The 12,893-nt window shown below is 42.0% G+C and overlaps 1 protein-coding gene across 1 annotated transcript in view; it reads left to right on the top strand.

The window, feature by feature from the left end:
- The window catches only part of brf1a (BRF1 general transcription factor IIIB subunit a), a 60,261-nt gene that overhangs the window by 21,654 nt on the left and 25,714 nt on the right, over nt 1-12,893 (top strand). The window contains exons 7-12 of the mRNA XM_014210704.3: nt 1,373-1,522; nt 2,343-2,436; nt 2,554-2,680; nt 2,814-2,853; nt 2,972-3,064; nt 3,821-4,084. Of these exons, the coding sequence (XP_014066179.1) occupies nt 1,373-1,522; nt 2,343-2,436; nt 2,554-2,680; nt 2,814-2,853; nt 2,972-3,064; nt 3,821-4,084 (768 nt within the window). The remainder of the gene's footprint in view (nt 1-1,372; nt 1,523-2,342; nt 2,437-2,553; nt 2,681-2,813; nt 2,854-2,971; nt 3,065-3,820; nt 4,085-12,893) is intronic.

The following is a 12,893-nucleotide window of genomic DNA, read 5'->3' as shown; positions in this document are numbered from 1 at the left end:
TTAAAATACCATATTAATAGATTGCTTTTTATAATTGTTTTGTATTTAACTTCCGAAAATGCTGTTATCAAGCTAATTTCCTTAGTAGGTGATGTTAGCATGTAGGAAAAGTGGGAGCTCAGTTCCCAACTAGTAATTACCAGTTGGTCGATCTTTCTAGTGAAATTTTCCATGTCATATTTGGTCAATTCCTACTTGGTTACGAATGCCGCATTAATTCAATGTGACGTCCAAATATGGACATTAGGCATCGGACTGAGATCGCCAAACTCTTAGTGAAAATATTGTTTCCATTTCCAACTCAAAAAATGTATATCCACGTCCTTGTTTCTGATGTAAATGATACATGTATTTAAATTACCGATTATAGCCTATGCGTAATCACGGCTTCATTTGGATTTAAACCATTCGTAATTTAATGTCCGATTGGTTTACTTGTGTAATATCTCCACTCGTCAGAAATGAGAAAGTTTGATGCAGAATTATTTGAGCTTTGTTTGATCCTGTTTTGCATTGTTTAAGTAACATCAGCCGCACCACTTTATTTCCACTGGATGCAAGCCACTCGCAAAAGCTTTGACAGCAGAAGACCGCACTTCTGTTTACCTTGGCTGAATGTTGGCGCGTTAGATTAGAGGGGACTGTTCCTGAAGTTTGCTTTGTAGAGACTTAACTAGAGCCAGCCCAGGAGACATGTTAGATTTGGAGATGGGGGTTGGGCTCCTACCATATTCTACTACCAGCAGCCTGCTCTACCTGGGGTGCATTCAGCAGGATGAAACGTTTTTGAACGTTCAGATATTTTTTTCTACAAAGAAACAGGCTTATCCCTCTGACATGTAGAATAAGGAATCATGTCAGCTCTATTCATGGCATTTTTATATGCAACGTTTGGCAACTGAATGTATTCCAGCTTTCCAACAGAAGGCTCTGCCACTGCCAAATGGGTCATTTGATTCTACAGTCATAACTTAATAATAATCTTAACTTGTATAGTGCTTTTCTTTACAGAAAATAATCACAAAGCGCATAAAAAGGAGACAAACAACACATTTAAATTGACATGATGGAGATTGAATGTCACTAGTTTGCTTCGGATGATGGAAAGGCAGAAGTTAAGGTAGTTTGGATTGAAAATGCAGTGTAGAAGTATTCGTCCTTATTGGTCACAATGTGTTCCACTGGGAATAATATGAATATATCCAATATTATTGACTTTTTCATTAAAGAAGACATAACCCTTTCTGATCAATGTCTACAGAGTTGTAAACAGTACCCTGCTGTACACCATTGAGACATCTGCAATTCATATATTAGCATAATAATGTTGCTTATCTGGGTTGGATCTCAGTTTCTCAATCTCCCATTCCAGACCCCTGCCTGTACATCCCTCGCTTTGCCCACATGCTGGAGTTTGGAGAGAAGAACCACGAGGTGTCCATGACAGCACTGCGACTGCTGCAAAGGATGAAAAGGGACTGGATGCACACGGGACGGAGACCCTCAGGACTGTGTGGCGCAGGTAACAATGAGCTCAGGTAAACCACACCACAGGTTACCACCACAATCACAGGTAGGCTAGTCCTTTCATGAATAACAGAAACTACAGGGTAACCATGTCCACTGGTATCGCTCACCACAGGGATCTGTAATCATAGCTCAGATCATGTGACCTTCGATCATAGGTGACCCCTAATCACAGGTAACACTCATAAGTAACCAGAGGATCCAATCAGTGACAATGTACTACAGTCTGTTCCCTACTTACTGGACCTGAACAGAACACTCCCTGCTTAATGTATTACTGGCAAGACATCCTGAAACTGAAGAACCAACTTCTCCAGGCATGTGGACATTTATGCTCCTGGTTCCACTTTTCTGCCTTTCTCGCTTTTCCTCAGCTGCAATATCAGATTAATGAATTGCTTATCATTAAATCATGTAGAGGATTCACTTACATAGAGGAAAGAGAAGTTTAGAAGAGCTTGTTACTCAATATGAAGTGATTGTGCGCGATAGACCATGGGATTTCTAAAAGCAGGCTACTAGAACAACAAAGACGATTCAAACTACTCGCGTAAGAACAGAACCTACTACTGAATTGATGATTTATCTAATGGCTTAGATTATTTGCATTTTAGTCATTTAGAAGACGCTCGTATCCAGAGCTTGCATTGCAGCGCTACATGTTCTACCAACATTAATAGATTATTAGAACGTGAATATTACAACAATTGGTGGGTAAATTGGAAAATATATGTGGATATTAAACTTGTCGGCAAGGTTTGTTTCTGTGATGGAGTATTTCACCTGTGTGTGTGTGTGTGTGTTTTTGTTCTCAGCCCTGTTGGTCGCTGCTCGCATGCACGAGTTCCGCCGTACCATCAAAGAAATCATTAGTGTAGTGAAGGTGTGCGAGGCCACACTAAGAAAGAGGTGAGCGCTGCTTGAAAAGCACATTACAGCGTCTTCCAAATGAAGTAGGATTAGCCTTGCATGTTCTCAGTCATCTCTATAAAGAGTATGCTGACGCTTTTCCTTCTCATGGTTCAGATTGAATGAGTTTGAGGACACGCCCACCAGCCAGCTGACCATTGAGGAATTCATGAAAGTGGATCTTGACCAGGAGTGTGACCCGCCCTCTTTCATCGCTGGCCAGAGAAAGAAAAGAATGAAGCTGGTGAGGAACTGCAGGAAGGATACAACCGTACCACCCTTATTTATCTCGTCCTATGTTTTAACTGGTGTTTTGTCTCAATATGGCACTGCTGTTTTTTACATTCACACCCCGATCTTGGGTTTTTTCCTTCTAGCTTGAAGAAGAATTAGAGAAGAAGATTGACGATGTTCAAGGTACGGTTATGAAAAATGTCTAGTCAAATGCCAACCAAACAATTCGTAAAAAATAAATATACAAAGATTGCCGACTCCACTCTGACTTTACAGCGTTGTCTGGGTTTTATCTCAACAGGTGAAATCCATGAGTACCAAGATGAGATTGAGATGGAGCTGGAGCAGAGCCGGCCCAAGTTGAGAGGGATGTACGCCTCCTGTGCAAAAGCCGGTACGACACTGAGGGGTCCTGCTGCGCTCAGCAGCCATGCAAGTTCTCTAGTTAGGACCCCCTGGGGTGGGGGGGTGTGTGTTTGTATCTCACTATGCTACCAGTCTGTCGCTAGAGCCTGATACTTCCATTTATCTAAATACTCAGAAAAAAACAAAACAATTGTTCACTCAGTGCAAATGAGAATGTTATGATGACGCACATTTGCCATTTAACTGTGATGAGCTAAACCCCCTCCAACCATCTGTGCCCCCCTAGCTGGTTGTGTTGCATTTCATTCTTAATCTCTGCACGGCCTCTGTAGCGGGGCCACTGGCTGGCAGGCTGGCAGCGTGATGTAGGCCTGTTGCTCTTCTGCCTGGGCTGGGAAGCACAATTATAACACACACACTGGGCTTTTATCAACACTAAGAGGGCTGTCATCATGATGATACTTTGACAGCTTGATGGTACCGTAGAATTAAACCAGGTACTTATTTTATAAGGTACCTTGTCTCATTACCCGGGTTGGTAGATTCAACCATAACTACATGAAGGACTCTTGACTTGATTGAAAACACAGATGTCATACAGTTTGAATTATTCTCATAATCAGCCACAACGACGACTAAATCAATCTGCCTTGAAATGCAATGTCAGTCTCTCTACTTGTTCTCTGCATCATTTAGTTTTTATCAGTTTAATTAGGAAATGTAATTGCATGTAGGATTTATAGGATTTTATTTGGATGTCTTGCTCTTTCTCTCCACCTCCTAGGCCCCCAGGAGGAAGAGGATGATGAAATATCTCTTCCTGATGGGGAGGAGAGGGAGGACGAGGAGCTAAAGGCGGTGGCCCAGCACCTCAATAAGGAGCTGTGTGACCAGGTGATCTCTGGAGAGGAGGATGGAGAGGGGCAGGAGGAGAGACCTCCACGCAGAGGCCCATCACTAGCCTCGCTCCTGGGGCCCATGCCCACCGCAGCCAGCCTTGGCCTCCCAGAGTCTATCAGCAAGTGCATCGGAGAGGAGAAGGAGAACGGTTAGCAAACCTTTTGCTTGCTCTAGATGCTTTTTTCCCCTGCTGTTAGTTGCATCGGAAATATTCCTTACTGCTCCTTCCTAATTTTGATATTCCACTGTCTCTCACTTCTCCCTCTACTCCATATCTAGAAATGTCAAGGTGTGGGGGATTTCAAAGGTGTAGGAGGATGTTGACTGTCTGTCCGGATGTGGTGAAGCAGATTGGTTTTCATGGTAGTGGGCATCTGGGGAGTGTAGAGAGAAGGTGACCAAAATCTAGTCATAGAAGGGAATGAGTTTCAAAACAAACAGAGTCAATCTCTATGGAAGGATCACTGTAGCCACTAAGGACAAAACATAATCTATTGTCAGAAGAATAGATTATTAGATGGGTTTGGTTTTAAAAGACCCACCATTCTGTGATTTAAAATGAGTCATCGGCTTGAATCATAAACTCAGCAAAAAAAGAAACGTCCTCTCACTGTCAACTGCGTTTATTTTCAGCAAACTTAACGTGTAAATATTTGTATGAACATAAGATTCAACAACTGAGACATAAACTGAACAAGTTCCACAGACATGTGACTAACAGAAATGGAATAATGTGTCCCTGAACAAAGGGGGGGTTAAAATCAAAAGTAACAGTCAGTAATTACTTCGCCACCATGGCCTATTTATTGCCTTACCTCTCTTATCCTACCTCATTTGCACATGCTGTATATAGATTTTTCTACTGTATTATTGATTGTATGTTTGTTTATTCCATGTGTCGAACTGCTTTGCTTTATCTTGGCCAGGTAGCAGTTGCAAATGATAACTTGTTCTCAACTAGCCTACCTGGTTAAATAAAGGTGAAATAAAAATAAATACAAAAATGTTCAGATGTACCGATCCTGTGCAGGTGTTATTACACGTGGTCTGCCACTGCGAGGACGATCAGCTGTCCGTCCTGTAGCGCCGTCTTAGGCGTCTCACAGTACGGACATTGCAATTTATTGCCCTGGCCACATCTGCAGTCCTCATGCCTCCTTGCAGCATGCCTAAGGCACATTCACGCAGATGAGCAGGGACCCTGGGCATCTTTCTTCTGGTGTTTTTCAGAGTCCGTAGAAAGGCCTCTTTAGTGTCCTAAGTTTTCATAACTGTGACCTTAATTGCCTACCGTCTGTAAGCTGTTAGTGTCTTAACGACCGTTCCACAGGTGCATGTTCATTAATTGTTTATGGTTCATTGAACAAACATGGGAAACGGTGTTTAAACCCTTTACAATGAAGATCTGTGAAGTTATTTAGATTTTTACGAATTATCTTTGAAAGATGGGTCCTGAAAAGGGGCCGTTTCTTTTTTTGCTGAGTTTATAATGCTTCTCAAATTAATGTATCAAAAGCTTTTATTGACTGACGTGAGTTTGAGTTATCTCTATGTACATTTGTCATGTGGATCTCATCCTCCATGTCCGTGAAAGGGGAAAATATAGAGTACCATTCAAAAGTTAGGACACGCCTACTCATTCAAGGGTTTTTCTTTATTTTTGCCATTTCCTACGTTGTGGAATATTAGTGAAGACATCAAAACTATGAAATAACACATATAGAATCATCTATTAACCAAAAAAGTGTTGAATGAATATATATTTTAGATTCTTCAAAGTAGCCACCCTTTGCCTTTGACAGCTTTGCACACTCTTGGCATTCTCTCAACCAGCTTCATGAGGTAGTCACCTGGAATGCATTTCAATTAACAGGTGTGCCTTGTTAATTTGTGGAATTTCTTTCCTTTTTGCGTTTGAGACAATCAGTTGTGTTGTGACAAGGTAGGGGTGGTATATAGAAGATAGCCCTATTTGGTAAAAGACCAAGTCCATATTATGGCAAGAACAGCTCAATTAAGCAAATAAACCACCAATAAGAGAAGAGACTTGCTTGGGCCAAGAAACATGAGCAATGGACCGGTGGAAATCTGTCCTTTGATCTGATGAGTCTGAATTTGAGATTTTTTGTTCCAACCGCCTTGTCTTTGTGAGACGCAGAGTTGGTGAACGGATGATCTCCGAATGTGTGGTTCTCACCATGAAGCTTGGAGGAGGTGTGATGGTGCTTTGCTGGTGACACTGAAGGTGACTTTTATTTAGAATTCATGGCACACTTAACCAGCATGGCTACCACAGCATTCTGCAGCGATACGCCATCCTATCTGGGTTGCGCTTAGTCCCACTGACATTTATTTTTCAACATGACAATGACCCACCACTGTCATTGCTGTGTAATGGCTATTTGACCAAGAAGGAGAGCTGCATCATATGACCTGTCCTCCACAATCACCCAACCTCAACCCAACTGAGATGGTTTGGGATGAGTTGGACCGCAGAGTGAAGGAAAAGCAGCCAACAAGTGCTCAGCATATGTGGGAACTCCTTCAAGACTGTTGGAAAAGCATTCCTGGTGAAGCTGGTTGAGAGAATGCCTATAGTGTGGAAAGTTGTCAAAGGGTGCCTACTTTGAAAAATCTCAAATATAAAATATATTTTGATTTGTTTAACAATTTTTTTGGTTACTGTATGATTACATGTGTTCGTTTTTGTCTTCAATATTATTCTACAATGTAGAAATAATAGTGAACCCTTGAATTGCGTAGGTATGTCAACTTTTGACTGGTACTGTACATTGGCTGACCTTTTGACTCATTCTAATAGAATACTTTTTAATATGTGGCTGATCTAGTGAGAGAGGATGATTTAAGCAAGTCGGTGTTGTTGTGTGTACCTCTTGGGGCTGCTTTCATGGATCTGTGTGTCTGCAATGGTTGTGTCATGGATGCAGTCTGCCAGTGGTGTCTCAGGCCTGGCTAATTGCAGTGTTGGAGTAGTGAACTACCTGTAGTTCAACTAATAATTGAATTACATATTGCAGTTTCTTGGTGGTAGTTGAAATTAATTCAAATCTTGGTAGTTTTTTCAGTAGTTAATCATTTATTTAATGCCACAGTGGTGTTTGGGCTGCCGAGTGGCGCAGCGGTCTAAGGCACTGCATCTCAGTGCAAGAGGCATCACTGCAGTCCCTTGTTCGTATCCAGGCTGCATCACATCCGGCCGTGATTGGGAGTACCATAGGGCGGCGCACAATTGGCCCAGCGTTGTCTGGGTTTGGCGTGGGTAGGCCGTCATTGTAAACAAGAATTTGTTCTTAACTGACTTGCCTAGTTAAATAAAGGTTAAATTAAATAAAACTACAATCGCCTTTTTATTTTTAGCAAAAAATGTGTGACATAGGCAATAATTTCCTTTTTTGGCATCAGACCTGCCCAATTCACACTTGAAACCTAATTCTCGCTTTATGTGTTTTAATTGGCTAAATCACACATTCTGTTGACATCTGACTACAGAGCGATGGTTCTTTGAAGTCTGACATTTCAGATTTGGATATTTTTTTTTCACAATGTAGTTTGGAAGTAGTGAACTATTTTTCTAACTTTACTTAAGTAAACTATATTTTTTCTTAAGGGTAGCTTAACTTCTTCCAGTGTGAAGTAATTGGTAGCTTGGTAAACTATATTTTCAGAGTAGCTTCCCCAAAACTGGCTAATTATGGTGGGTTTGGGAGGGGCGGAAGTTCAAGGGTCCCCAGCTCAACGTTTGAAGCATTAAGTGGGCAGAGTAGGACCTTGTCATTAATAAGGCGACTTTCATCTGTGTGTGATCAGTTATGTTTTCGTGCACTGTTGGTTTGGGCACGGCTTAAGAGGAAGGGGAGGAGGGGTCCTTTTGAGAGTCTGTTCATGTGTTTAAGACACTAAAGATGGAATTGAGTAGACTAAACCAATCTGTCATCCATCCCTAACGCCTATATTGAAGGTAGAGGTCTTCATGAGTCCAAAATGTTGGACCCGTTTCAAAATGGACCTGGGGCTTTCCCACCCGTACCTGATATGCATAAATTCATTCTTAAAACATAGAGACCTGTTCCGAATGGACCTGAGGACAACTAGAGTGTGGGGAAAGTAATTTATGCTACTTTATTAACTGGAGCTGATAAAGGGAGGCCGGGGTGCTGCTCTAGCAGGCAGGGAGGGGCCATACTGTGAGCAGATGACACGGAGAGATGAGACCGCAACCAAACAAGCAGACTCGCGTTATAGTAGACTAATAGTTGCCATAGTTAAGGTATTTATCATCCAATATGATTATGTAGTACCTGTCTTGACTGCATCAAACCGGGAGTTAACTAGCTAGGCTAATTGAGGCTGCAGTGAATATGCCTTCTCATCCTACAGTTACCCTCATTCAGAATATTAAGTAGCAGCCTACCTGTTGTGGTTCTTGGTCATTGTAGCCAATCCTTCTCCTTTTAACTTTTTAATTCTGTCATTTTTATTCCATCTTCCATTGATTAAATATCTCCTAACTTTTGCCACACACACAGGTTTTATACCTGTCGCCTTGTGCCACTTTGATTCATGATTGGCCAACAAGCTACTTGTGCCCTGTTCCACTCATGAAAAGCAAGAGCAGCAGCATAAATTATAAAATGTCTCTTTTGCTATACTGCAGCAGTTGCGTTTGGATCTGTATGGGCCCTTCCGGACAAGTGCAATTTTAACTGACATACCTGAGACCCGTGACAATCATATCGGATCCGACCCAGACCCGTGGTGTCATTTAGAATTCTCGATCGGGACCCGCTCTGGTCCCAGTTCCGGTCTCTGGTACAGATGACCTCTAATTGAAGGGTGGAAACCAGAGGCATGACTAGTGATTGTTACAGTAGGTGTGCTGAAGTTTAGATGCTTTAGTCTCTGAGTAATGGCATATTCATTTACACTTGAGTCAGGGAGAGAGCAGCCAGTCTTGGCAAAGCTTTGCGACTCGGCAACCACATGATAACTCTGTCGCAAAAGTCTATATAGTTTTGTCTTCAGGGAGCACTGTCCTTTACCATTAGAGCAGGCATTGATTGAAGGCCTGTGTTTTCATCCAGGCACTTAGTCCAAACAATGACTTTGGGCCTGACCTTAACAGCATCACTGAGCACAGTCAGCCTCTGGCACTTTTTAAACGGCTCTGCTTTTATGGGCTGATAATGTCAGCACTCCGCAAGGGCCATTTAAAGGTGTTGGGCCTCTGGATTTAGGTGAATCTTGGCACTTCCCTGAACCATTTCAGATGTTTGCGCAGAAAACAAACTTGTGCCTCATTTTCCCCCACATACCAGGTTTTGATTTGAAAGTCAATCAATCATTGGACAACGAAGCGCTCAATGACTGGAGTTGTCCACTGCCAGTGCTTAAAGCCATTGGTAAATAAGTAGACTCCTGCTTACCTAAGCAGGGCTCCTGACTCTCCAATTCTAAGACTACAGTTACTACTCTGTAACTTACAGCTAAACATAACAATATAATTCAGAGAGCGTAACGACCTCTGGTGTGTGAATATCTTAAGGCAGATCCAAGTGAAGTGAGAAGATCTCTAGTTGCTAATTTTGGGCTGTTAAAAGGTCTATTTAGAAGCTATTCAAGGTGGAATAGAATCAAATGTTCACTGTGTCAGCAGCAGCACCACTCTACACATCCGACCTACCTACCTGGGCTAGCCTTTAAAAATGTAAGCTATTAGAAAAACTGGTGTTTATCTTCCTTCCCATTTAACAAAAAGGCAATCATAGAGAGGTCAGATGAAGCTACACACACACAAAGGTCCTCCGCTCTGTCATTTACATTCTCTGCCTGACATCTGGAGATGCCTCAATTCCACAGTGAGAAGGCGGAGATGTGGGGTGTTTTACAATGCCTAGGGGCAGTACAGTCTGTAGGGCCAGGGCCAGCATGACAGATGGCCGGATGGCCAGCCCCTCGGAGGAAGGTGGGGTAAGGTGACTACTGATGACATCATAGAGATATGCATTAGAGGTCGACCGATTAAATTAAGGCCGATTTTTCAAGTTTTCATAACAATCAGTATTTTGGCCGGCAATTTTTTTTAATGTATTTTTAATTATTATTATTATTTTTATATAAATATTTTTTAACTAGGCAAGTCAGTTAAGAACACATTCTTATTTTCAATGATGTCCTAGGAACGGTGGGTTAACTGCCTTGTTCAGGGGCAGAACGACAGATTTTTACCGTGTCAGCTCGGGGATTCAATCTTGCAACCTTACGGTTAACTAGTCCAGCGCTCTAACCACCTGCTTTACATTGCACTCCACGAGGAGCCTGCCTGTTACGCGAATGCAGTAAGAAGCCAAGGTAAGCTAGCATTTAAACTTATCTTATAAAAAACAATCAATCAATCATAATCACTAGTTAACTACACATGGTTGATATTACTAGTTTATCTAGCCTGTTCTGCATTGCATATAATCGATGCGGTGCGCATTCGCGAAAAAGGACAGTCGTTGCTCCAACTTGTACCTAATCATAAACATCAATGTCTTTCTTAAAATCTATACACAAGTATATCTTTTTAAACCTGCATATTTAGTTAATATTGCCTGCTAACATGAATTTCTTTTAACTAGGGAAAATGTGTCACCTCTGCAACAGAGTCAGGGTATATGCAGCAGTTTGGGCCGCCTGGCTCATTGCGAACTGTGAAGACTATTTCTTCCTAACAAAGACAGCCGACTTCGCCAAATGGGGGATGATTTAACAAAAGCGCATTTGCGAAAAAAAGCACAATCGTTGCACGACTGTACCTAACCATAAACATAAACGCCTTTCTTAAAATCGATACACAGAAGTATATATTTTTAAACCTGCATATTTAGCTAAAAGAAATCCAGGTTAGCAGGCAATATTAACCAGGTGAAATTGTCACTTCTCTTCCGTTCATTGCACGCAGAGTCAGGGTATATGCAACAGTTTGGGCTGCCTGGCTCGTTGCGAACTAATTTGCCAGAATTTTACGTAATTATGACATAACATTGAAGGTTGTGTAATGTAACAGGAATATTTAGACTTATGGATGCCACCCGTTAGATAAAATACGGAACGGTTCCGTATTTCACTGAAAGAATAAACGTGATAGTTTCTGGATTCGACCATATTAATGAACTAAGGCTCGTGTTTCTGTGTGTTATTATGTTATAATTAAGTCTATGATTTGATAGAGCAGTCTGACTGAGCCGATGGTAGGCACCAGCAGGCTCGTAAGCATTCATTCAAAACAGCACTTTCGTGCGTTTTGCCAGCAGCCTTTCACAATGCATTGCGCTGTTTATGACTTCAAGCCTGTCAACTTCCAAGATTAGGCTGGTGTAACCGATGTGAAATGGCTAGCTAGTTAGCGGGTGTGCGCTAATAGCGTTTCAAACGTCACTCGCTCTGAGACTTGGAGTAGTTGTTTCCCTTGCTCTACATGGGTAACGCTGCTTCGAGGGTGGCTGTTGTCGATGTGTTCCTGGTTTGAGCCCAGGTAGGAGCGAGGAGAGGGACGGAAGCTATACTGTTACACTGGCAATACTAAAGTGCCTATAAGAACATCCAATAGTCAAAGGTATATGAAATACAAATCGTATAGAGAGAAATAGTCCTATAATTCCTATAATAACTACAACCTAAAACTTCTTACCTGGGAATATTGAAGACTCATGTTTTAAAAGGAACCACCAGCTTTCATATGTTCTCATGTTCTGAGCAAGGAACTTAAACGTTAGCTTTCTACCATGGCACATAATGCCCTTTTACTTTCTTCTCCAACACTTTGTTTTTGCATTATTTAAACCAAATTGAACATGTTTCATTATTTATTTGAGGCTAAATTGATTTTATTGATGTATTATATTAAGTTAAAATAAGTGTTCATTCAGTATTGTTGTAATTGTCATTATTACAAATTAAAAAAAAGTAAAAATCGGCCGATTTAATCGGTATCGGCCTTTTTTGGTCCTCGTATCGGCGTTGAAAAATCATAATCGGTCGACCTCTAATATGCATATGCCAAAAGCGGGAAGATTAGGATAAAAACATTCTAGTATGTATTTTAAGCCCATCTCTACCGGCCTATTACACTTTGTCAGGAAGTCTCACAAAACCCCTTTGTGATTTCAAATGTAAAACCAGGCTGATTGTGTTTCTCAAGAGCTGCAGTAGCGTCTCCTAGGCTTGGTGAGATGCTGCATCATAGTCTGTGACACATATCATATGAGCGAGTCGTGACTGGACATGATCCGTCTCCGTGGACTGGGGAGGAAAAGGGGATGCTCTGTCTGTAGCTCCCAGCCTGAGTGGAGATGACAGCTGCCGTTTACCACAGAGGAGCAGAAAGTCCTGTGCCTCAGGCTTATCTCTCTCTCTCTCGCTCTCGCTCTCTCGGTTTTAACTCACTGCGTGCATCAGGGCTAAAACTGTTTATTGATTTAGCATGGTGGAAACCAGGGAGCACAAACACAGGATTATGTCATAAGGACTGTCAAGGCACTATGATAACATATCTGAATGCTGTTTGATGTATGTGGTTATGTTAAAGGGTTGGAACAGATAATGAAGTGGGCTGTAATGCCTGGTGGGTCCCTGTCCCAAGGTTAGTGCTAGAGATGTGCTCAACATGGTGAACCAGCACACAGCTCTGCCACCAGCAGCATTATGAAATCTTTAACCATCAATCTCTCGCTTGCTCACTCTCGTTCTAGCCATCTCTCTCTTTCTCGCTTTCCTTCCCTCCCTCTGGCTCAGGGCAGGGGCCCAGGCAGGTGGCTGAGAGGGAGTAGTGTCTGTCTGGGCTCAGTCAAGGTTAGGGAGGTCATATTTTAATGGGCTCTTCTTGCCTCAGCCTGGCCTGCCCATCTCAGTCGGAGAATATTACACTTTATTTATTTCCTCTGCTCTGTTTGGTT

This window comes from Salmo salar, chromosome 09 (genome assembly GCF_965601325.2).
Source record: "Salmo salar chromosome 09, fSalSal1, whole genome shotgun sequence".
Lineage (NCBI taxonomy): Eukaryota > Metazoa > Chordata > Actinopteri > Salmoniformes > Salmonidae > Salmo > Salmo salar.
This window is presented reverse-complemented; position numbering and strand designations above follow the sequence as displayed.